At 39.5% G+C, this 26,643-nt stretch overlaps 1 protein-coding gene across 3 annotated transcripts; it reads left to right on the top strand.

Annotated features, from left to right (window-relative positions):
• The first annotated feature begins 447 nt into the window (after positions 1-447).
• Positions 448-26,643, top strand: LOC139134104 (R-spondin-2-like). Of its 3 annotated transcripts, XM_070701017.1 has the most exons (6): positions 621-1,638; positions 16,484-16,525; positions 16,973-17,143; positions 17,734-17,883; positions 22,797-22,982; positions 24,585-26,643. In XM_070701017.1, exons 1-6 carry the CDS (start codon positions 1,542-1,544, stop codon positions 24,800-24,802), a joined length of 864 nt encoding a protein of 287 aa, XP_070557118.1. In that variant the 5' UTR covers positions 621-1,541; the 3' UTR covers positions 24,803-26,643. The 3 variants fall into 3 exon arrangements, with proteins under 3 accessions (XP_070557119.1, XP_070557118.1, XP_070557120.1); XM_070701018.1 differs by lacking the exon at positions 16,484-16,525 and having other exon boundaries at positions 448-1,638; XM_070701019.1 differs by lacking the exon at positions 22,797-22,982 and having other exon boundaries at positions 1,351-1,638.

Here is a 26,643-nt window from a genome sequence, read left to right as displayed (position 1 = left end):
ATCGTAGTGACACCTGCAGCAGTCAGTAAAAGGGTAGACTGGGGTCGTACTTTGGCCATAGTCGACTGATTCCGACACGTTGAAGGTATTGTAAGCCGGGCTGATAACAGATCTGGTATAGGTGCAAAATTAACAAAATAATCTGTTTCACGAATGGTCACAGATAACGACCTCATCTCGGGTGTCATATGAATTTGAACCAAAACAAGAAAACAGTGTGGATCACAACGCGGTTGTACACATTCAGCTCATCTGTAGCGTTGTCAATCAGACTATTTCTCAGTCACGTGATAGTACGAGTACACGAGAGAATATTGTGTGCCACTTGTCAATTACCAATAATCGACATGTCCTGGTCCAATTGAAGATGCCAACTTACATGTCGATTTCCATAATGAATAAATTCCTAACGGAATACGTTATCGAGATACACTGTATTAAACGGTCGTTAAACAATATCCCACTTATCGAAAACACGCCTAGGAATTCCTTGCGTTCTCTCGTTACCCTGGTGATGTATATTGCCAAAAGTATTGGTCAAATATTTCGGCGTGCGGCCGGAGTCGATTGTCTACATGGGCCGAAACTTACGGATGTGACGTCACATCGGTCAACATGCGAGTTCAGCTCTCTGGATTCTGGAGAACTCGGAAAATCCGCATCGGTTGTCAGATGATGTCTCAAAATATATGAAAGTGTATCTGCAGGCAGTGCACAACGATGCTCTGAGTCGTCCATCTCTTGAAAAGTCCGAAGTTGGTCGAAGTTTTATTGGGTATGGTCACGTGCCTTGAGGTGTGAAATATTACAAAGGTGAAGGTAGATTGGAGCATAAGTAATGAACCTGTTGAACTAGATTTTCTGTTAATCGACGACAGCTATTTTACACCTGGTTTGCAGTTATGTGTGTGTTGACAACATCGGTTTGACGAATCTAATGGATGTGTATGCAGAGATGAACTGACGCTGTAATTCTGGCGTATCGTGGCGGGAATATTATTGCTGTCCCTTTATGTCGTTGCCCCGACTCAAGCCTGCATGCTTTATATATGTATGGTACACCTGTATGCCAAACAATCACAGCCGTGACAATGAACCAGAACGTTGGCCTTGTCAAAACATCGCGGGTCTCAGGGAATTTATTATCACCATGACAACGGCAAATTGCTTGCTGGCGTTGCACATGTCGTGGTGTCGTAGTGACCAGATTAGGAGTGGTTGTTCCCCCCTGTCATGCACATCACCTGTCTCATAGGGAGGTGCCGCGGTTCACAGCACAGCCAGTTGGTATTGTTCAAGGCATGTGAAAGAGTGTAATTGTTAGCTTGGGAACTTCTGACAGCGGCTTTCATAGTGTATTATTGTGGCGGAGCAAAGACTTGGGCCAGCCGGTCATGTTCCAAAAAATTTGATATTTTTTGATTTCACGTGTCGTTAGAGCTGGAGAAGATTTCTGAGGTCGTTGACTTGACTGAAGGTTATCAAATCGGACTCTAAATGCTGGCAACTGATTTCTCGGTCGCCGGGCTACATAATTGAAGATGGAGACCTTCAGGACCATACTGATTTTACTCGTCATCTGGTTTTGTGAAATCACTCCATCAGGCTGTAGATATCGAAGCACTGGCACTTCTAGAGGTAAGCTTTGATACTGCTCTACTTAAGTTAAGCCACATAGGCCGTCAGTACGCCCTGATGGATGCATTTTGCAATGATAGGAAAATCCACTCAGAGCTATTTCTGTCACTGGACCGGTGCGAAATCTTATTTTGATGCGGTAAACCCGCGCGCTTTAGGATTTCACCAATTTTGTGAGTAGATTACTTCTGATCGCCAGTACACGTATTTTAGTCACGCACAGCGATCTGCAAACCCACTCTATTTATTTATATTTATTTATTTTCCTCACGAAGTGGCCGGTCTTTGAGCCCTTCTCCCATTGTGAATAATTAAATTACACTACAGTTCGTGTATAGATGTCGATCTTTATCTGGAGTTTTACAGACGGATGAACGCTCTCGCCATGATAAGCGTTTCGCCAGCAGTACCTGCGGATTGTCTGTCTTTGACCAGTGGCTTTTAACTGACCGGGATATCATATGCACTGTGCTGTGAGCGTGTTTCAACGGACCGATAAGACACAACTCCAGCGACAAGATAAACGCTATCCTCTTTTGTATTGAAAGTTATGCGCCTTGCAGACCCTTTGCCCCGCTGAATTTTTCGCCATTTTTCTATTAAACTCCTTTATGCTGTCTGAAGTATCTAGGACGGAGCGTGGTTCCACTCCGACTATTTTGAATAAGTTTTCCGATTTCAACTGATGTATCTTAAAGTATGGAGATAAAGCTTCGCGTGATTTAACGTGTTGCTATTCTCAAGGCATGCCGGGCGAGTTTTCCCTTGGACCCGCCGTCGTCCCGTGCGACTGCATCCTCTTGACACTCCGGGCAGAACATTTCATCCCGTTACAGGCAGCAAGCACGTCTCTCTGTTCAGCTGACCCTTACTAAAACGGGGTATCAATTCTCTCATGTCCTTGATAACAGTAAACGGTACGCAGTCCAACAGATAGACCAAACCTGCACGTTCTGACAAACCAGGGCGGCATCTGCCAAAATGTTATGCGAGCTAAATAACCCGTCCGGCAAGACAGTACATTCCCGGCGCATTGTGCTTCGCCCAGAAAGAAAGATGTTTGTAGGGTTCCTAAAAGATGTTTTGTTTTATTTTGTTAGTGCTCACTCAGTCACTTTCTCTTTGGATAATTAGTTTTCTTTCGTCTTAATTGAAACTACCATTTGAATAGAACTCATTCATTCCTGATCATCCCCATACAAAACTTGTTTAGATTCTGACGATTACGTTGTGTCTTTTGCTCTCGCGATTATTTACTGAAAATTACGGATTGCCCGCGTTCATTCTGCCGCCGCTCTGCACAAACTTTAAGCCCCACTCTGTTGCTCGGTAAACTGACAATAGCCGCCTAAATACAGACAAAAACAGACCCAAGGAACTTTTAAAAGACCGGCCACCGTGACCGAAAAGCGACCACGATGTTTTGGGAAGTAATTGCTTAGTAAACATTTTAAAACCTTGGGATTTGCTTCAAAAATGTCGGAAATGTAACAAAATTGCCCGGTAAATATTTACCCCGAAGTGTCAGAAATTCCAGCAAACAAAAAAATGTGATAGAAGATGACAGATACTTGAAACGATGATTGCTCTAATACAACCAAGGAGTTAATTATATAGGTACTTCAGAGTCCATTGGAGATGAGCTGTGCTTCTTTAGATTGTTTGTTACAAGCGGTCACTCGGACAAAGCGAGAGTAATCAATTTCCAGTGATTCATTGCGCGATCTAACGGACAAATTACTTTTTGGATGATTTACGCACTATAGGGTTCACCTCTGTCCAAGCTAGAAGACACAAACCGAACTTTGAGAGGTTTTTTGAACACTTCGCGAATACTTTATTGGAATGACTATGAAGTTTATAAATAACTTGATAGAGCCGATCGAGCCGATTTCGCTAGGATTAACCGTTTGTTTCTTTTCGATGACACGTTCTGTGACTTCTTGCGTGTTGTGTCAACGTTGGCCAACATGGCCGATAATTCGTAAATAATGTTGCTTTTTTCTCGAAATCAAGACTGTTCACCATTGTCTAAAAAGACCAGACAGTGGCGAGCATATCTGTGCCGTTAAAAGGGCGTGCAGACAATAGAACCCAATAGCAGCGATGAGTTCGCACGGGTGTGTGGAAAAAGTCAACAAAACCCCCACCGCTCCAAAGTACCTTTATAACACAAATATAACGTACTTTTGTGGAGTTTATGGCTCTCTATTTGACAATTACAAGTTTTATGTTTGGGTAAACTTTTCTGTCCCACACATGCAAAGACTATGCGGTACAGAGATGGCATGCACGGGATTAAATTATATTGGCAGCGAGACTTCACCGGTAAACCGGCGCTATAGACTTCCCCATACCACTCCATAACACCATTTATTATCCCCTTGAGGAGCAATCGCAGCGTTTTTGGAACAGGACCTGGCACCAGGAAGTGTCCCGATTTAAACAGATCATCGGTAGATTTCGAGGCGTTCAAATCTCACCAGGTTTCCATGATCCACAGAAACGCCATTTTTCTCGTTTAATCGTTAATAATTTAGTTTCTATATGCTCCACATGTGGATATTTGTCCTTGTAGCTGTGTTCCCTTGACAACTTTAGCACGGTAATCCTGCATCGCCAGAAATCGCTTTGTCTTTACAGTTCTTTGTTCAAACAAAACAATGGAATTAATTTGGTTTGGATCAAGTTATACCTGTTTTTCTGACACTCACTGCCCTCCTAGTCCATGTTCACAAGCCCCCATCACCGAAGTTCCTACGCTGTTTGGTACGGTATTTTTTGTTGAACCTTGTGTAGAATAAGTAAAGATACATTTATCCGGGTTTGTTAACAGGTTAATCGATTTCTTTTGTTGGGTTAGATACATAAGGACAAACTCGCCAGAACCAATCAGTTTGCGGACAACGTTCGAGAAAATTAAACAGTTATACCTGAATGATTTATTTGACATTTGATTACACCATGCTTGTTTTAACAATTTCCGTTGACATCTGTCGGCACACAAAATCTTGACCTGTTCAATAAGAAAACCATCATGCCGTGGGCTACTCTCAGGGACTAGCAAAATAACCCAAGTACACAGCACTGAAACATGTAATTTACGCCGATCTCTTACGTAAATTTTGCAAACATTGCAACTACAAAGCAACCAGAAAGTATCACTGGCTCAGCTGGTGCCATGGCAACTTATTAAGATGTTTTATAACCCCATTGTTGTCATGGTTACACTAAACTCTCGTTTGGCTATCCCTGTTCGAAATGCCCCTTTGTTTTTCATTCACGGGCGATTTGATTTTTTTTCTGTTTTCGTTTGAGTTCAATCACAGCTGTTCATTTGGTAAACGCTGACAAATCTCGTTGTACCGAATAAGGCCCATAGTCTTACATAACGCATGATACGAATCAAAGCACAACAAAAAGGTAAAACTTCTGTTGCACTCCACGTAGACCGTGCCTGTTTACCGTTGAATGAAAACATGATCGCATTTCACGTCGTTCCAGTACCATTGTGCGTCAGTTTTGTTTGTTTTTTTCCTCTTTTTTCTCTCCATGACGGCGGAGCAATAATACTCGAAAACTAAAAAAAAATATCTGCCGTGATTCGCAGCATTAATTCACATTTGAGAATGTGAACGGCAAGACCTGAAGAGGGCACAAAGTATGGTCAGTTCAGATTTCGAGTCAAATCTAGGTTTCAAAACACCATAGAAAAGTCTTCGTTTGCAACAATCGACATATATGACATGCTGATCCGTCTGCTGTTGTGAGATGGTCTTAGATAAAATATATTTCTCCCTATAATCGAGGGAAATACACTGAGTATCTGTCGTTAATCTGTGATGTCTTTTCAGAAATTCTCTAATTTTGATACCTTCAGATTCTCCAATTGTCTTATACCGAAGACAAACTTGCCAACATCATCTTCCAACTCGTAATCACGATTCTGAGTGTCTTCTCTTTCAAACCTGTAAGTTTCGAAAGGTGGACGTTCGCAACACTAACGCAACTATCTTAGCCCTGGATTATTGAATGCGGTATTTTTTCATACTGTTTAAGGAATACGCATTGCTGAAAAAATTACAGTGAGGCGTCTGTCATTTTTGTTCAATCATAGAAGATTTTTGTACAAATAAGAAAGAAGTAAGCGTTTTAATATTTTTCACTTTTTATCTCAAAATGGTACCGTCAGTGTTTCGTGTGTAAATGAGATGTTAGCCGAAGTTAAATGTTTGACATTGTGTTATTTTAAACTTTTACTAAATTGCGTATCGATATCATTTTTAATAAAATATTCTCCATTTTAATAAATAAATGTCGACTGTTTAGAATTAAAAATTTGGGCCATCGGGCGGCTTCTATGTTTTTCAATTGTTCCAGATTTCAAAATGACTAAAGGGGATGGGTCGTCAGACAGAGCTTGTGCGGTAACGATGCATAGAGACACGACTGACACAAAGGTATTTACAGGACAAGGAATCAATAGAGATACCTATCACACAAATTTACAGTCGCTGTAAGCTAGGGACAAGAGCCAGTGTACATATCGTTGCTTTATCGAAGTGACTTGGTATGGCCCCAAACATTTATTTCTATCTGGTATCGAGAACGGAATGCATTAAAGTTGAAAACAAACTCTAGAGTATATCGCCACATCGTATGCAAACATTTTACATGAAATGTTAAAAACAAGAAGATATGATTTCACCATCTGTTTCTCAGTTTTATATCAAGAACATCTTAAATAAGGAACTAATAATCATTTCGACTTCATGTCACATTTCTTTTCCATTTCTACAAAAGTTAAGATTGCAATTGAACGACTGTGCTAAAAAATCGTTTGTATTTTCTATTCAAGAATGGCATTTTCGAGTCCATTAGCTGTAGTTGTTTCACGATTTTGCTCAATCGCTTCGTCTATTAAAATAGAGCAATATTATCTTCAACTATTTTTATATGGCTATATACCGATGAAGATGACATTACTATGTCAACAAATCTTAGCGGTCGTTTGATTGATAGGGCTACTCTCGCAAACTTTTTCATAATCATAAGTGTGAAACTCAAGTGTTTTGCGGTTACATTTTTCCCGCTATTTCCCGCTTTAATCCAAACACAAGTTACGATCAATCTCTTTTCAAAATCATTCAGTCAGCTGAATCGAGATTCAGACCGAATCAATTTGCTTGCCACTCGTCGTCGCTGACATTTTGATTTATCTCATACAGACTTTGAGTACTAAACAAACAATGTTTGGACTCGAACCAAATCTCTGCCCCGCTAATTATTATCACAAGATCGATTAATGCTCTCATTTAAGTCTAAGTGGCTAGATTTGCATCGGTTTGGGGCCGGCGCGATGCGTCATGAGGTAATGTAAGATATAGAGCCGATTTGTAAATGATGAAACTTTTTGTCTACCATCTGGATATGAACGCTACAAACATCGCGCTTTAAAAGTTGAGAGCAAAAAGCATGAACGCGAGCCTTTGCTTATCACATACCCTTCTTTGAATGTTAAGTGAGCGAGACATGTCTTGCTAAAAATAGACACCGACTTAGTAATAGCTCAGGTGATACGGTAACATTGGTGTGACATTCTTAAAAGGCTGATAGCGGCGACACGATACACAGTTTTTATTGTCAACATCTTGGACACTATGCAATGAAAGGCGCCTGAATGAAACCAAAGCATTACTATTATAATCCTAGAATTAAATTTCGCAAGTGACTCAACAGATTGAACCTCGCTGTTTTCTCAATTAGGATGGAGTACGATATACAGATAGCGTAGGCAGGCTATTTTGTTGAAATTGAAGTGATTAAACCTTTTTTGAAGCGGCTAATTTAGCCTACTTCATGTTAATTTGTACCTGTCCCTGGATGATAAGTTTTCTATAGAAACCGACGTGTGCGCTGTGACCATGCAGACGAGTTGCCCATCCGTCAGAAAATCAGATCGACAGACCAATACATGAATCGATTAAAAGTCTGGTTGAGTGTGCGAATATATATTAATAAAGACTTAGTCATAGAAAAACCTCTTTTGGCAGACAGATGGATAACACTCTAAACGGTCACAGCGTCAGACAGACAGACAGATAAGATGAGAGACAGACAGAGAGATTACCCCGTGAACTCTGGCCAATTTTTCGTAGTGCCCGTCTAGGGTCATCCTTTTGGTGGCATGTTTTGTTCTCAGCGATGTTTGGTTCTGGTCTGACAGTATCGCAGATGTGACGTACTTCCGTAGTTTATGCGTTTATTAACACGAGTACTCGTAGAATAATGCAATATTTGAATTTCTAAATCCCTTGTAAGATCTGTAGTGGTATAACACTTTGGGAATTAAGGTATTTGAGGCTTGGTAATAAATTAAAACCTGTGGAACACCTGTTAACAGAGACACGCTGGCTGGGGGTGAGGCCTAACGAACAAGCGCGTTTATGAGACAATTGTCTTTGAACGTGCCTCTTTGCATGTTCGTGACTTGTTGCATGGAACAGTTGAAGTCCATTTCTCCGATGAGATTTGTGCACATCTAAAGATTAGTCCAGCCTCAAAAATCTCTCTCATAGCCTGAGAAGTTTGCCAGGTGTACAATCTTAGTAAAATGTATTACTATTGTACAAAGCTTTGCTTTTTTTTCATTTTAAGATATTTTACGTTATGCAAAGAGTGACTAACGTTATAACTATAGATTCTCTTTCGTAACCTTTGCTTCTTTTTACCCCACAGTCAAAGGCGGCAAACATACAAATTAAACTGAACAAGGATTTTTGCATTTATTGGCTCAAACTTTGCGGCGTAATCCGTCCAGTTGTTTATTCACAGTTTGTAGTTATGTAATAATCATGTTGTGATGACTTGATGTGAGAAAAGCATACCATTTTCAATTCCCAGATACTGTACCAGACTTTATTTTGCCAGACGTCAAATATTTAAGGCGTGAACAGACATGCAGGGCGTGTATGTTAGCTTAGCAGTATTAAATTCGTACGCTGACAGGAAGATTTTATTCCCTGATGTAATAATACGAAATAGAAGCCTTTGAATTGGCAGATTAGCACAACTATTGAACTATATTATTGGTTAAGATCAATGAATAATACGCTTCATATCACGATATTTATCCGTCTTCATTCTATAATAACACAGGTGCAGATTGCATGATTACAAATTTGTCGACTAGGAATCATAGATTGATAAACCACGGTCCCTCCACAAAATGACTTTGAATTTCAAAATCTGTGGAGGGTTGTCACATTCCTTGTGACGCGGTAACCCCCACAAGCCTTATCAATGATGTGACATAGATGTTTTTATACTTCATATCGAGCCATCAATGTACTCAGCCCGCGTGCCACTTTCGACCTTATATAGACGGGAATCCAGGCCAAAGTGTTCTAGCGGAAGATCCGTGTATTAATAACAACTTATATCTTCAAGTACAATTGTGTTACTTTCGTCCTGTTTTTTTCTCTTTTCAACGTTCCCATTTTGTGTATTAGCAACGCTTTTTGTTTCACTCCAAAGAAGGCCTTACGAACCCGAGTTCTGCCCGTGAACACGGATTTCTTATAGACATGCACAGTGTGCATTGTTGTTGCCAACCAGAAAATTTTGCAGTACAGAAATTAGTTTCATGATATGAAAGCAATTGACACAAGTTGTTACCCTGGAAACCTGCTTAACTTTTAAACGCTGTAAATAGTTTTTCATACCTTGACAGGTATAGAACTACAATGTTAGGTTTGCGTGTAACGAAATTACGATATTTTTTCTGTTTTCCCATTAAACTTAGAAGCCTGGTGAACATATTATAAGACCTGTTTTAAGTCAGCATATATCAAAGTCTCTACAATTTTGACTCATAGGATCGCATGATCTCACTGTATCCAAGTAAATCCTCCTAATTATGCATCCGCGATATTTTCCAGCAGTAACTCACAATGATTTTTTGGGTCAGTATTTGAAATTTGTCTAGAGCATGTACCAGAAATAAGGGTTAGTAATTTTCAAAAGCTACCTATCCTTTCAGAAATTTGCCTGCTCTTCAAAATTCATCTTCAGCAACTTTCATCAAAACCAATAATGTGAGTTCGATTCTGAGTTAAGTGCAACTGTTTGGAAATGGAATTGAGCAACTGCACAGTGTCGTGCCTCAACATAAACAGGGAGAGGCTATATGTTATTATATTAATTTCATATTTATGTTCTCGATTGTTTATCTGTCAATTAAAAATGTCGGACATCCATGAACACCAATACTTGGACCGTTTCATTTTACTTCAGTTGTTTTCGAGCATGCAAGTTTCCTGAAAATCGACATGACAAGACTAAATGTCTTCCAACCGGATGAGGACGTCAAAATGCGCATGGGGCATGCGGGCGGACAGTAATTTCAAACATGGTCGAATAGGTTTTATGTTTTCCTGTTTTTTCAGTCATTTGGTATCATCTATACCTGGGCGGTCTTTGCCTTATCTTGGGTATATTTGTTGTAGCGTTCTGAAGTGGAGCCTTCAGGACATAAAACTTGATTGTAAGATCTAATGACATCATCACTGTACAACGTAAACAAGCCATAAAAATATGTGTCGTCATCGTTAAAATTGCGGCGTTCCTGGTATCTCCTCGCGTGATATTTAAGAGGATAAAATATTCGCGGTAAAAACATAGTCTTTACAGAATGGAAATTATTTTATTGACTGTCGTAAAAATGCAATGATATAGACCGCGTACTGACAGTGTCTGACTCGTAAATATGTACAAATGTAAAGAATGTTTCACGTGGTCGTCGCTGGAATGGTTTGTTTGCCAGCAGGACGATTCAGTGCTTGCAAAATTTGAGTGTTGTGATTACACCCACTTGTCATATATTTACGACAGTGTTACATACAATACGTAACTTTGCCTCCTTTCTTTCCTTTCACGTGGGAAGGGTGGGAAGAATTTGTACTCACTACAAGGCGAATGTTCGCTGAACTTTCAAAGATTCGCCGTAAAAAGTTATTCAAAGAATTAACAAGTAATAAATATTTTACAGTTGGAAGTCAATCAGGTAAGTTGTTGATGTCGCAAAGTGATGTTGCGCTTACAAACGGCAGTGAGTAAGTCCTGGTCAGGTGGCTTAATGTATGGGTAGTTCATCTTTTAAAAATCCGTTCTGCCAGCCCTGCAATAAAAATCCACGAGGTGGTTTACGGACCAAGGCTTGAGCCGTACAACTCCATTATGCGTTCTTGGTCTATCGTTCTCGGTGACGTGGCTGCTGACATGTCATCTTTCGAATAGCCACAGTCCACAGTGCGAGGTTGTTTGTGGTTGGTTGATGGTCTTGATGGTAGATTTTAGTGCAATGTCAGAGAAGTCAGGGCAGTGGGTATAAATTGCGGTCAGTTTGCCAACGTTGAGTCGAAACACGGCGACAACGTTCCACTGTCGCATAGGCAGAGAATTAGTTTATACTCGATTTTATTGTCTGTTACTTGTACTTAGTGCAGGTCGATGTTTTGATAGTAATTTGTTTACTGACTCATCTCTTGTAACCTGTTATCAACACCAATGTCACGTATGCAATAGGACTGACATGGCATATATTGTAATCCCAGGGAAGAATATAACAATATTGTTGTATATTTCACGTCGGCTAGCCATCGTTTATGAATCGACCGACACACAAAAATAGAAGCGTTGGTGAAAACGAGTCCACGATCGTCCACTGTGATTGAAACTTTTGATGAAAGTCATAGCAATATGAAAGCACAGCATAAGTTGTAGACTGAGTGGCTTAAAACAGTGCCAGATTTAAAAGTGATCACGGGCTGTATATAAATGGTTGCATGAAGATCAGTCTGTGATTTGATTGATGGAGTGATAGGTCAATATTATTATATGCAGCCATACAGACCAAACAAAGCATACAGATCATCCCAACCGGCAGACAGAGCGACCTACATTTTTATGTGATAGATAGATATACATACAGACATACAGACAGACAGACAGACAGACAGACAGACAGACATACATACATACATACATACATACATACATACATACATACATACATACATACATACATACATACATACATACATACATACATACATACATACATACATACATACATACATACATACATACATACATACATACATACATACATACATACATACATATATAAATACATACATACATACATACATACAGGGGCTCAGGCGAACAATACCCTAAGAGAGAGCTACAATTGTTCGATTGAAATTTGTAGATAGATTCCAAACACAAGTCATCGACATAATAATTAATAAATCCATAAAATTACTTCAGACACTTTCGAGAGGCAGACTGAATCAAACTAACGTTTTCGTGAACTGTACCCTACCTACATTATCTGGAAGGACATGTATTAGGCCTGTTAAGAAACCGGGAGAATTATTAGTTAAACGCTATTGATAGACACAAGGTCCCTCCGAAGGCCATATTACGACAATAGTGATAAAAACGTGCGAATTCTGGGATTATCCGTCCTTGACAGTTTGTCACTTGTTTACCGACTCGCAGAGAGTTAATTTGCTGCAATAAATCTGACGATGATAGATTGTATTGTGGATTTGTGTGTAAACAAGCCGCACGAGAAAAAAGTTGGCCTGAGACTTGGATTCACTATAATCGAGTAGCCTTTCGTAATTTTTCTTAGACTCTTGCCCCTCTCTTTCTCAATCGGATTCACCCTCAGATTCGACTCTTTCTCACCATTCTCTGTGTTCGGGCGACTTCCAACCAAAGTTATTCCATAAACCCAGCCGGGAAATATGAACACTGTATGTAGCTCTATTGCATAGATTTATGTGGACATGTTTTTAGTTTTGATAAAATCGTCGCACAAATCTCGTTTCAATTTGTCAAAAAGACTATTTATTGTGTGTCACATCCGGGACGTTCTGGAAGTGAATTTTTGATCTCATTTGTCGTTTTCATACTACCATAACTAGCATCAGAACTAGAATCCTTTGGATTATTACCTTCGGGGAAAGCGTTATTTTAGGGTCATGTTGAGTGTTGAAAACTGGAATTCACACTGTTTTGAAAAAGGACTGCTTAGTCCGCACGCATTTTCGCAAACACTGGAAGAATCGAGTTGAAAACCGTTTTATGTTGCGATCCAGCGAAATGTGAGGTTATGATTTCCGTGTACATTCTGCCGATATTTCAAGTTTACATCGGAGAGGTCAATAAATGGCAGTATAATCACACCACAACGATGCAGTGAACTCAGTCTCACGAATTCTTCTGCCATCAAAGCCACGCCGCTATGGGGACTCACTGTTGTGGTTATAGAAAGATCATAGAAGACAATAATGAGATTTACGATTATTACTTAGTCCTACCTGGCCCGCAAAGTTCACACGATCTCTGAGTCTCCTGTGCCCTGAGATATAGCATGTTTGGCGACCAACGAGGCTAAATGAGAGTAACTTCAAAATAATGCAACATTTCGTCGGACATACATGAGTTTGTGGACGTGTATTTGGTGAATCGAATGCTTAAAATTAGCAGCGTCTTTCATTACCACAAATTACGGAATCAAAGCTTTGCATGGCCGTACTGCGACAAAACTTGTGTTTTAGTCACTTGTAAGAAACATTAAATGTGTAAATTTGTTGACAACGTCAAAGACACAGTCTCTGCGTGTACTGGTTCGGCGTTCTTACGTTGCGCGGTACCAAGGTACGGTCGCCGCAATGTCGCACAGTTTGCCGGGAGCCGTAGTATGTACAATTCACATTTATTGAAATGAAATACCTGTGTGTAGATTACCGAGCAACACTACCAAACATGTGGCCTCTACTTCAAAATGATAAAAAAACTAACACTGCCGCATAAATACTCATCATTTAACCAAACATGTGTCCTGTATTATAAATGCCAATCAACGCCATCGTTTGCCCGTGAAGCTGCAGCATTTGAATGCTAGCGTGGGAATTTAACTGTCAACCAAAACTTAGCAACCATGATATTTCAAAGTGTTCGACGTTCAACTTGATTCTGAAAATATTTGAAATTTGCCGAAATGCAAAACATGTTTGCCCTACTTCCTCGCAAAGTAGACAGGTTAAATTTGATAAAGATTTCAAGGGATTTAACTAAGATTTCTCAATGACTTAGAGTCCGAGTTCGTTAATTCTCTACTCAAGGGCAAAAGAGACGCTTTTTGTTGGTTTGTGTGGTGATTGTAATGTGATCCATACACACTGTTCATTATTTTGTTTGCTAAAAGCCAACATTTCAACTGCTGTGAACCGTAACAAAGTTGTTGTCGTCGTCTTTTTTTATTCTGAAGATGATGGATAGACCAAAGTGTAGCTCCTCTAAACAGCTCCACTGTGTTATCATATACTTTTACAACAATGGCGTCTTTCAACACCAATTTCCGGCGACGCCGATGCTCGATTTCGGCGACAAATTCTCGTCCACAGAGTATTTATCACTGTCTCCCATAATTTGAAATAAGTGGAAACCATAAGACGCCTGACGCTATTCGTAAAGAAAACTCACCAATTCATTTTGTTCCTCGAGAAATCCAACTCAAGGAGTTTGCGAAACGTGACAAAAATTTGCATCATCAATTTCGGAGAGGCTCAAGTTGACAGCGAGTCTGACGACTACAAACTTCATTTATGCGCCGCGCCGAGTAACTACTTTAGTCGGGTGACGTCAATTCTCTGATAAGTGGAAATGTCCCTTCAATTGTAAGGCTAAATGATAATGAAGTTATGCTCGATTTATTCAAAGGAAATTTCTTTCTTATTGCCAGTCCATTTGGTCTCTCAAGCCAAACGCTTCCACGACCACCTGTTGTACACAACTCTAGCCCTTCGCATATTTTGTAGTGCTTGTTTGAATTCTTACCATAGTCCGTGCAACAGGAGACCGCACTCCTTTCTCTGGGTCACATATCTTAAACAATTTGGCTTTCGGTGAAGTTTTGATCACCAGTCTAAATTTTCCACCCACTTGTCAAAGCGGAATTCACGGGGAAGTTACTAAAACCTGAATAGAAAGTGACAATTCCCGTCCGGTAAACAAAACCTGCCTTTGGGCTACAGGATCGGTTTACAATCGACCACCCAAACACCCACCTTGCCCACAGAAAGGATTTTTCGGGATCACTGTCTTGGAACGACTGTCAAAGTCAGCAGTCGCTCGACAGACAGCTGTCAAACTCAGGCCAGTGACTTATCTATGTGACAGTTGGACGTAAACTTACGCAAAGAAGATAACGCACCATTAGGTTTCACTCTCTCACTTAGTGCTAGGCAAACGGATCGCAGCAATCCGTTGGAAACAGTTATGCTATACCATGGAAGGACTATAGAAACAATAGTGTGGTTGCATTAGATACTCTTCCAAGACAAATCAACTATAGCACTCCTAAATTCAGGTTCGCTGAAATAAATTCATAATATCAAAAATTACAGCGAATAGTTCAATATGAAAAGAAAACATGACTTGACAAAACGCATCCGGAAGGTATGAATGAAGATAGACTTTTTTCGATGGAATCCGGATAAAAACGCTACTTTATTATTGCTTTTACCAAAATTGCGAAACGGGTTGTCACGCTTATAGCATTCTCAGTTGAATGAAAGTAAGAAAGTATAACTTCGCATGTGAAGATAGAAATCCGTATCGCATGGCAAACTTTGACAATCGATCAAATAATTTCGTGCAGGAATTATTAATTTGTGATATCCTTTTCCCTTGTGACGTCATCGCTAGATTCAGAACGGAAATCTCAGAAAAGCTGTGGTTTTATTCGCTTTTGTCATCTTAATCCAAGCGTACCTGACCTATAAGAATAAAAGAACACAATCTTTTGTGAAACACTTTATGTTCTTTCTTACTCGTTTCTGACTGTGACTAATAAATCACCATAATTCATTAAACTAATAATATTCTCGTAAATCTCTGTTTATGAACTCTCCATCTTGTAACAAGCAGTGCAGATTAACACATGACCGATTGCATGCGACGCGGCCAATAAAATACAACGGTTGAAATGAACTCAACGGTAGAGAAAATTCCCTGAGAAAGTTATCTGAAGCCAATCTGCACATACTTTTAAGGGAAAAGTAGAGACAAGTTGAAGAGACTAGAGGTCGCCGAGCTTTTTCAGTGGTATTGTCTGAATGTACGACATAACTAGTTAAACTTCTAATAGTAGCGTCTCCCTGTGTAATGCGTCGCGACAATACACGCATACGTTAATTCGCCTTTTCTTTTCTCCAATTTAAGAGCCCCATAAGTGATGTCAGGACCTCGGTTCGGAATAATGCCGATCGAAATAACAAGATCTTCAGAATAACAATGCCACTTCGAATACTGGGCATTCTTTGGATTTTCACACTCCGATTCGCTCATTCTGCCTTGCTATTCTTCGGTTGCCCCTCCGATGGGGCATGGAGTCACGTGACCCCCTCAAAACCCACCCACTTGTGAAATCACATTGAATGGAAACAGTAGTTTATTTTCTTATTCGGACCTTTGGTCTGAGTTTTGCTGGTCAGTTGTTGTACCGCCACTTCGAAGCTTCGGGCAATTCTTTAAGTTCCCTGGAGATGCTTATACTCAGAACATTTAATCGCAAGAGGGCGTCCAAAAACTATCGAGAACACTTATAACGGCAATTAATATAAAATGTCAATTATACATCAATATAATAACACAGAGCATACACCAAAAATGAAAGTTACGGTAAAGATTTCGTCTTTATAAAAAAACATTCAAAGAAAGTAAGAGACACAACTTGATTGGTTTTGTATTTGTTGTTATTTTATAGCTCAAGTCACGACCGGAGTTTCCCCACTGTTGTTTGACCAGGGTTAGTTTTCAAATTTTCTGTATGTTTGGTTTAATTCCAGTTATCACTCGGTGCTGACACATCTCTGTTTAAATGACGCTCGCCGCAAGCTTTTTGCAGTCGATCTTCGGAAAAAATAAACACTTTTAAACAAGCATTTCTGAACTATATATGCAAGCCAGTAAATGTAACATTCTGTCGCTGAACTTGTATAAAATAGTAATCCGGGACGCTTTACAAAATACTAGTACACATGCTAGCGCGCTTTAAATTAGCCACGTTGCTTATTAGGCTTTGAGCTTGTCTAGTTCGTCTATCTCGTTTTGGCAATAAAAATAAACATATTGTTGTGCTTAATTTCGGGCTCTTCTGTCGGTGTGTGTGGAACCGTTCAGGGTAAATACTGTCATTTAAAGAGCGAATCAAATCTAAATCATTCTCCAACATTTTGCTTTACTTCTTTTGCAGAGTGTAGGCACGGATGTAAGACATGTTCCACCTACAATGGCTGCGTGACGTGTCGACCCAGACTCTTTCTACTTCTTCACAGAAGTGACATGAAACATATCGGCATTTGCACGCATGAGTGCCCCGTCGGTTACTATGGACACAGGGCACCGGAGATGAACATGTGTTACAGTAGGTAATTTCAAGTAGTATGTCAGAATGTAAGAGCAATGCGATGTTATAACAGAACGATAATTAAAAGGACAAAGTCGGCCATATTTCATGAATTTTGTTTGATGCAAGATACTACTTATATTGCTTGACATGTTGAAAGATACTGAATAAATGGGTGACCATGCATATATTCGATAAATTAAATGAAACAATCGCAAAAATGAATTGACGGTCATGACCATTAATTCATTTTCGCGATGGTTTCATTGATCGTGCTTTAAACCGGGGTCGAATATATGCATGGTCACCCATTCATTCAGTATCTTTCAACATGTCAAACAATATAAGTAGTATCTCATATTAAACAAAATTAATGAAAAATGACCGATGCTTGATTGCCTCAGACGTAAACATATTCACAAGTAAATCGATCGAAATTTTGACAAATATATGATATAGGCCCTAACGATGCATGTACTTGTGTTTGTAACTTGTTTACGCTCGGTCTTACAGTCTATCTTTCACACGATTTATTATACAAGATCGAACCACATACAAATTTTCTCCTTGTCTGTGATCAAGCCTAATGCTTTCCTTTTCTTTCCCAGAATGTAAAGTCGACAACTGTGCAAAATGCTTTGGTCGGACTTTCTGCACTCGGTGTCAATCTCCATACTACCTCTCAGAAGGCGATTGTGTTGAAACCTGCCCGGATGATATGTACCCAGATGAAAAAACAAGCGAGTGCAAACGTACAGGTAACCCTTATGCCAGCATTGGCAATTTTAATGACTTGTTTGGTTTGATTCCGAATCTTTAATGCAGGACATCCATGCATTATGGTTTTCTCTGATACTCCCATCCTTCGCTTTCTTGTAATCTGCTTAACGCCATATGAAATTTCATCTTTTAAATTTGAAATATAAGAACAAATTATATTTTTCTGCAAATCGGAACTTGCATACAAAAGAGCTCAGGGATCTCAAATTAATGACTCGATTTGTTAAGGTAGAATGCGCCTCGGAGACAGATATCGGGACTCTCTAACTTTTACAATTCTCTTCTGATCTACCACTTGTTGTGGTTCATTTTATAGCTCTTTGTGTAAGAAATATTTTCAACGTCTTAGTTTTTCGAAAGTCGAAAATGTTATTTTTCTCCATAGAGTTAACATAGGGATGGCGTCAATTTTAAATTTCAAAAATATAGGTAAATCTTTGGTAATCTGTTTCCCCGGTACCAAAATGTGCACGGTGACACCCGATTTTTATCCTTGATTTTGAAAGAGAATGGTTGAAGTATTCCTACAGGAAAGTTTGAGCAAAATTTTAAGTCTTTCCCTGTTCGAGGTGCATACTACTAAGCTTTTATTGTAAATCTTTGTGTCGTCTGCAAAATTAAGCTTACAGTCTACATGCAATGAGTATCTTGACACGTTGTACTGTGGACTATGATGTTTGATCTTGCATTTCAATGCAGAAATAAAGATCGATACTTTTTGAAAGTTATGGCTCGCTCGCATTCTTCTAAAGGCTCGCCACAAATTTTAGAGAAATATAATATAATGTGTCGAATAACGAGCCTGGAGCTGTTATCTATTTGAACGTTCCCTAGATTATTGTGACATTCAAAAAATGTACAGAAAAAAGGGGGGACACAAACTATAAAAAAACTAATACAAATGGAAATGAAAATATCAGACAGAGAAAACTTAAAGATACCATGCGATTTGTGATGAATCCGTTCTGCTGTACTTACTCTGTACGGTAATACACTGAAAATTTCGCGCTTCGCTCTCAGAGTGAACCTGTGTGAAAGCATCAAATCTTGAGAACTCTTTAACTTTCTCATTACCAACGCTTGGTTTGGATGTTCACCCTCCTACACTGAAATTTTTACCATACTTATACCTATAAGACATGTTGAAATGACATATCAACGCTTCCACAGTACAGTAGAATGTCTTTATTTTTTAACGTTTTGAAATTTTACCATCGTTTTCCGGTAACCTCAAACAACTACGTAGTTGTCTGAGAGGTAAGAAGATCACTAAAGTGGACAATAACTTTATTGTTTGACTTATAATATATACAATTATGAAGAACCAGTTCGATTCCCAAATTCAAAGACTAGTAGTCCAGTAGCCAATCTCGCCATCCCTTAATATTTCCCGTTACTCTCGATAATCCAGCGAGATTAGGTAACAAATCACGCGAGATTATATAATAACATCATTAAATCCAAACACGTTACCTCCACCAGAGAAAAAATATAAATACTAAATTCGGATTATCAGCCTATTGACGTAGTTATACAACTGTAATTAAATCTTTTCAATTTCTAACCAGAACAGTTTACTGTGGAGAAATCATCGTTCATTGCGTAATTCTGTTGAATTAATTATGAACTACACAAATTTGAGAACATCTTCTAATGAAATTCAGGATTTAGCTCTCACAGCCAGCGTAGCCAAGTTACAGTTGACGCACGGGTCGTAGAGTGCGTTCCGCTGTTGCCATGCTCCATGACGTAGTTAGAGACTCGATAACCCTTAACTGAGTGCTCTCTGATCTTTCAGCTCTCATCTTTGCAATTGATCATTTTCTGATGATTCACGATATCGCAGGACTTTGGTATTAAGTCTATTGAATGTTTTGCTCCTCTCCTAGTAGAACTTACACCATCGTCCAAATGTGCAAGAATTGAGGTGATTTTCCACTTTTTCGTAAATTTATGACAAAATCACTGAGAAGATGCTATAAGTTAACGTATGTGATGACTGCTTGCGCATACGACAAATATAATGCAAAGTAATATGCGCTTGCAAAATTTGTATCGTGCTTCGGCTAAAATTTTTAGACGTCAGATTTTTATTGCGGATAAATCTCAAATGTTAGGCCTCCTTGGTGACACGAGATGGATGTACCTTGGTTAGGTAATCGTTTCTCACAAAATTCCTTTTTCTCGTCTCTTTCTTAAATCAGTAGCCGGGTTATGCGTGATTGGAGTAACAGACCGTTGAAAAAAAAAACGACCGAAAGACAATAATTGAATTTTAAGCTGATCTGACCTGACCTGACCTCTTAGTGCCGAGCTATTATCGGCAGTAGTGTACATGTGTTTTATGTCATAGATTGCGGACATTGACCCTGAGGTCAGGGTCTATGGCAACGCAAAGTCACTTTTGATAGTCTTAAAGTTATAGAGTCAGGTGCAACAAACTTGTCAGTTCGGTCAATTTACAAAATCATCCTAAAACATGTTTCTTTAGCTGATATAATCATTTCACATATTTTTAATCGTGACCTTATAATTTTGAGGGGAAAGTCAAAGTGTTCGTAACTTCCCTCCCAACAACACATGCGTAAAACATGCCCTCCCACTGAATAATAATGCCCCCCCCCCAGTATCAATGGTCTGGCCGTCCCCATTCCCCATAAAAGTCACGGTTCAACATCCTCTCTGCATGCCCTCTCGCAAACAGTGACAGTTCCCCTCTACCCATTAGATGTACATACGTGTATCATTTAAACCTTGCAACATTGCTCCCCTCTTATGCACAATCCCTTCCCTGAAGTTCTATGAACCACAGCATTCCGCCCCCCTCCCTATTTTCTGGTACCAACAACCAAGAACTTTCTCCCTCCCCACGGTTAAATTGACCTTGTCTTCCTACTGACCGAAATTTGCCCCAACCCCTGCTGAAAAACTGGGCAAGAACATCTTTCAGCACGAACAGCTTCGTTGGCGGCACCTGTAGAGTTGTCATCGCTTGGAGTGTACATTTGCCCACCACGTATAGCAAGTCAGATATGTCTACTACGTATGACAGGGCAGATGTCGCATCGTTTCCAGAATAGAACTTAATACCCACAGCTTTATTTAATAAACGACGCGACATTTAGCCTCTGGCAGAAGTAAATGTCATGTTGACTGCGCCAACCAGTCAAAATCCCTCAAAGCCTCGAACCGCACGAAAATTGTCCACTGTTGCGGGATGTGGCATGTTTTCAGATACACGCAGTGATAGCGCCACACCATGCCCCATTTTGGAAGCACATATATCTAACGTAGCGCATAAAATCTTTGTCTTTCCCTATAAAATCAAAGAATAATGCAAACAGATGTTTTAGCTTAGTTTATCATGACTCGGTAAAAATTGAGGACCTAATTTTCCTGCCATGAAAGTATCTCATGCTAGTAAGAATCGAAAATATTACGTGCCTTTGAAATTAGGGAAACGTCATTATTTACGGCCTGGGGGAGGTCGGAGGAATTTCATTGGAAACCCCGAAATTTCGAGCATGGTTGGCATGGAACCATGATGAATTTCAGTCACCCCCCTCTCTAACCAAGAAATTTTGACTGCCCCCTCAGAAAAGTGAAACACCAATACACGTATTTGTAAAATTTACATAAATACAGCAATAGTAAAGACCTTTCAAATCCTGATGTACCCTGCTAGATTATCTTCGGTTATCTCATGACGGTTGAAAAAGGTGAAACCAAGAAAATTAACTTCAAAGTGACAACAAAAAGACAGATATAAAAGCTCACGCTATAACCAGTATCCAACCATATAGTATTTTTTAATTTAGATGGGTACAATGACAGGGTTCTTAACTAGGATATCTGACTAGGCAGAATTTGAAAGTACGGGGGACACGCCAGAGGCTGAGGAGAAAGCCTCAGAGGGGCTGTCCCCTTTTTTCATGGAATCTTTGAAGAAATTGATATGTGCAATGGTGCAGTCTGGTACAATCTTAGGGGTGTTTTTTATTTTATTTATACTGAGGAAAACCGTTAGAACACCTGAAGGGGGAGAGCACGAGAAGTGTCCCCCTTTCGCATCGAAAATTTTGAGAAATTGGTGTGTGAATGGTGTAATCTGCGAGGTGTTACAATTTATATCGCACGAAAAATTTAATAACCCCCTGCTTCCTCTCCACATTTTGAGCATCCCCCTTGAAGTTTTCAGTATTTTGAGTGACCCCCCTCATATTCCTCTAGCCCACAGAGCGTAAATAATGACGGCTCCCTTATCTGTTGCAGGGGTGTGAATACTATATGGTTTGGTTAAGTGCCCCATTTCTGCCGCTGGCTGCGCTGTACTCCAAGAAATGGGCCCAGTGTGCGACAGTCATTTTTGTCAATATTCTGGTTATTTGATGTGGCACACTGACTTTAGCAATGTTGCACATGCGTTCCGAGGAAGCGAAAGCATGAGATCAAGAAAGCATGAGATCTCATGCGAAAGCATGGGATCGTCATAGTACAAGGCTATTCTTTTCCACTGCCCTAGTTCTGGACACAGTTTGCTCCTTCGAATACACACGAGGGCGTATCTTATACGTAGAGCAAGCTGACATCATTAATGAACCTGGCGAAAGAAACAACTCACCAACCAGATTGCTCGATAAAGCTGGTCAATGAAAATCATGGAAAGAACAGCACACACCAGATCCCTTTCATGAGCACAGCGCAGCAAACAACAGAAATGGGACACGGGAACTATGAGGGCCACGTCTGCTTTGAGTGTGATTCATGCATGGAGCCAAAATAATTTGTAGGCACCGGTGAGGGCCGTTGAAACTCCTGTATGAGAACAATTAGGAAACCCAAAACCTTTGCGAAGATAAGTTAATGTGAAACTTTCTGGTTTTATTTGCAGTCGACTGCGAGGTTTCCACGTGGAGCGCTTGGGGGATTTGTTTGAAAATGGATAAAGCATGTGGCTTTAAACGGGGACTAGAAACCCGCACAAGAGAAGTTATCGTAAAGCCCTCGTCACAGGGCAGATCTTGTCCGACGATAAGAGAGTCCAAGCCATGCAAGATGAAGCCCAGACACTGTCCAGGTGAGAATCACGCTCCAAGCAGAGGGGCCGGGCGCTGTATGGAATGCTTGCATCATTTCCAAAATTTGGTGGTGATTTGCCAGGTTTTTATATAAAAAAAGATTAACGGGGTACTATATCGTAGCGTACAAGATATCTGTGCTTGTATCAAATATCATAATTTTGTAAGGAAAACAATCGACCTAAGTTTCCCACATGACAGAGTGGAATGAGGAGGAAAGTATTCATACTCGTTTGTTATATCTTACCTGTGGCAGTATTTGTGATGTTAGATTTCATAAGACCCATACTCCTAACGATTGCGGCTATAAATTTGTTAATAAAAGTGAGAAATTGATGTCCTTCACTAACATCATTTAGCGTGTGTGATTCATTGAAAAACGCGCTCAGTTAGAGAGGCACCATTGCAAACACTTCGATTGAAGTTCTTATCAGACCGAGATCGTTGTAAGGGCCTGGTCAGATTTCATAGGAGGGGTGGCTGGTGCGATGGGAAGAGTTACCATTCATGCAGCACTTTGAGGCTGGCCATTTCATTTCGTGCACGAATAGGCAGCGGCTCTGCAATTTTAGTGCATGGACATAGGGAAAGATCAAGTGATACTTTTACAACACTGTGGAAAGCAAGGCCTAGGAATTTTCAGTATATGGGGAAATCATGAAATATGCTGAACTGAAGATTGTAGTTTTGACTGCACTTGTACTGTCAAATACGTCCTCTCTATAGCTTATAAAACGCACATACGACATTGTCATTACTTTAACACTTTGTACAAAATCTATCTTCACACATAGAAACATCAAAATATGTAAAAGAAAATTACAAACTTTGTTTTATACCAATAAAAGAACTTTTCGTGAAGTTCATATTGCAGCGAACACATCTTTTGTTAAAACATACCATATGGAAAACGTGAAGAGGACATATTTTCATATTTTAACGAACCAAAAGCCAAGAAAGTATTAAATCAGTCTCTTTCACTGCTATGGTCCGTCATAAATTTTTTTCAATATTTCTGTCACAAATTTGCCACTTCTTTTTTTTTCTTGAAATGTTGCGGTGTCTATTGGATTGTAAACCCATCATGAATAAAGTCAGAAATATTATTGCTGACACTCAAATTGCTTATGTAAATTACTTTGTCGACAATATGCTGACAGACTACCTTTATATTGGCATTTCTATCTGGAATGTTAAAAGACTACCAGGAAAAGGTCCTTGTTTTTGATCAAGGATAATGGGAAAGGTCAGCATTTGTGTGCAAGCAATCAGAGGAGGGCCATTTTTATTAAGTTTGAAAAGCACCAGCCCTTCCCATATTAATTTTGTCCTGGCCCTAACTTGTATAAATGTACTGTGGATAGTATCGAAAGTTACGACAAAGTATTCCTAGTAAGGCATTTTGACGTTTTGATAGTAAGGCTGTTTGATTTTCTTCAACCAAGTAAAGATATAATTCTTTTTAAACCAGCAGCAAGTCACGCATGCGCAGGGTGTAATTCACGTCGGCTCTGCTCGGCACCACCCGGAGGAAAAAAACGTCCCCATACATATTTACACCTCTTTCCCCTGTTAATTGTTATATCCCTTTACTCTCACAGACCATCTCAACAGTTCAGAACCGAAACCTGCTGAAGAAAGGGGTAAGAATAATAAAGAAAAGAACACGGAAAGGGGCAATAGAGACAAAAGGAGACGGAAAAAGAACAAGTCCAGACGGAGAAAAAGGGTTCGGGAAGAGCGAAAACGGCGACGTAAAAATAACAGGCGGTCCCAGAAAAAGCGAGAAAAGATGCAAAAGCAGACACTGACAGCGTGATCTCATCAGAACAAAGGGTTTAAAACAGACACTGCCTGTTAGATGTAGCTGGCCAAACCAGAAGTCAATATTTCCCAAGATCACATGCTTGAGCCTGACACTTCATCGGTGTAACTGGATACTCCAACGTAAATTAATTACGGACCGGAACATCTTGTTTCATGTATATTGGAATATGACAACAAAACGGTGACCGAATTTCGACGGTGAAGACATGGTGGGCGAACATTTCTAGTTTCTTAAATGGACTAATAAGAACAATGCTTGCAACAGTCTTCGTGTTCGATACCACAGAAACAGTCTTTATGTTCGATACCATAGAGACAATCTGCGTGTTCTGTGCCATAGAAACAATCTCCATGGATTGTAACCGACTTAAAACTCGCTACATTATCCAGGAGTAAGTTTACTTTGATATTATCTAACGAACTGAAGGCGGTGCAAAATTGATTTGGGAAGGCTACCTCACGCGCCAACGACCAATAAATGGACGTTCACAAGGTTATTATTGTTACCATGTCAACAGCTAATGAGCTAATGGTTCATACTCCCAATGTAAATACATCTGCGTTTCCTTGGAGACTAATTCAAACTCGAACTCGACTGGTTTATTTTTCGTTGGTCTTTTTTCAAGGAATGTCAGTAGTGTATGCACAGATGCATATGGTGCTTTCTACAAGGGGCACTTCCAAAACTTACTTAACTCATGGTACAACTCCGGACAGGTTCAGCAAAAGCGGAACCAGTCATATTTCATCGTCTGTTGTTGTTCGTGTTCAGAAGATGTGTATTTTAGAACTCGTTTTACTTCACTGTTACTGTATTGTATCAAAAGTTTGAAACTCACCAGAAAACAATCGTTTCCGCTTGATAATAATGGGGACATGAACAGCCAACTGCCTAACATATATACTTGCAATGATATATCATTAATATTTTCAGAAAAATCTTAATTTTAAGACAACTATTGTGCTGATTTTCGACTCAAAACTTTAAACGAGGCATTATTTGACTTTAAATGACTTCAAATCCATTCTGAATAATATTAAGACATCATACATATGCAGTGTTGAAAATCGTTTATGAGCAGTCACGTTTTTATACCTTAAAAGTGTTTGTAAATTTATTTTTTATTAAGAGCATTGCGTGCTCGTTGTAAATTATTTTGGACGTACGTCATCATGTCGTACAGCTGTCTTTATCAAAAGGCATTGTCACCGAAGCATTGAGTTTACTGTGCCATTAAGGTAGCTCGCACCACGAAAGTGATATTAAACTTCTGCGCAAGCTTTCATCAATGAAAATATTCAACCATTTTCTTTCAAAATCAAAAATAAAAGTCAAGGGTCAACGTGCAAATTTGAGTAACAGAGAAACAAACAACCTTAAATTTACCGATATTTGATATTCAAAATGGAAAAATATTAAATTTTCTTATTTGACAAAAATAAGCCGGTGAAAAGTTTACTTACTGCAGGTTCTGTAAAATGACACCACTCCAGTTGTAGACAAGAAATATAGTAAAATTTTGAGAGTACGAATATATGTCCCCGAGGCACATTCTACCGTATGGTCAGGCGTTACTCACTGAGGGCGCTATCTTTCCCAGGACCGACAAGGAGATACAATTTTTGTATTTACATAAGGATTTCTTTATAAAAGGTAGATGAGAATGTAAATAGTGATGTAGCAATCTTATTTAAAACTATAACGATATTATGTGATCGTACACGTAACTTGAATTTTGAATTCTGCTAGAAGACGTGTTTGTACAACTTTTATTCTGGCAGTTTGTAGATTTCAGTTAAAGTGAGAATAAATCATTTAAATAATGATCGACA

The sequence above is a fragment of the Ptychodera flava genome, chromosome 5 (genome assembly GCF_041260155.1).
Source record: "Ptychodera flava strain L36383 chromosome 5, AS_Pfla_20210202, whole genome shotgun sequence".
Classification (NCBI taxonomy): Eukaryota; Metazoa; Hemichordata; class Enteropneusta; family Ptychoderidae; genus Ptychodera; species Ptychodera flava.
Note: the sequence above shows the minus strand (reverse complement) of the source record. Positions and strands in the feature narration are given on the sequence as shown.

What these genes read in the sequence shown, in the direction of transcription:
- LOC139134104 (XM_070701017.1), top strand. Translation starts at nt 1,542, where the DNA reads ATGGAGACCTTCAGGACCATACTGATTTTACTCGTCATCTGGTTTTGT. An exon ending in GGAGATGAACATGTGTTACA is followed by an intron (nt 17,144 to 17,733) that starts GTAGGTAATTTC and finishes TTTCTTTCCCAG; the next exon opens with AATGTAAAGTCGACAACTGT. An exon ending in AAGCGAGTGCAAACGTACAG is followed by an intron (nt 17,884 to 22,796) that starts GTAACCCTTATG and finishes TTTTATTTGCAG; the next exon opens with TCGACTGCGAGGTTTCCACG.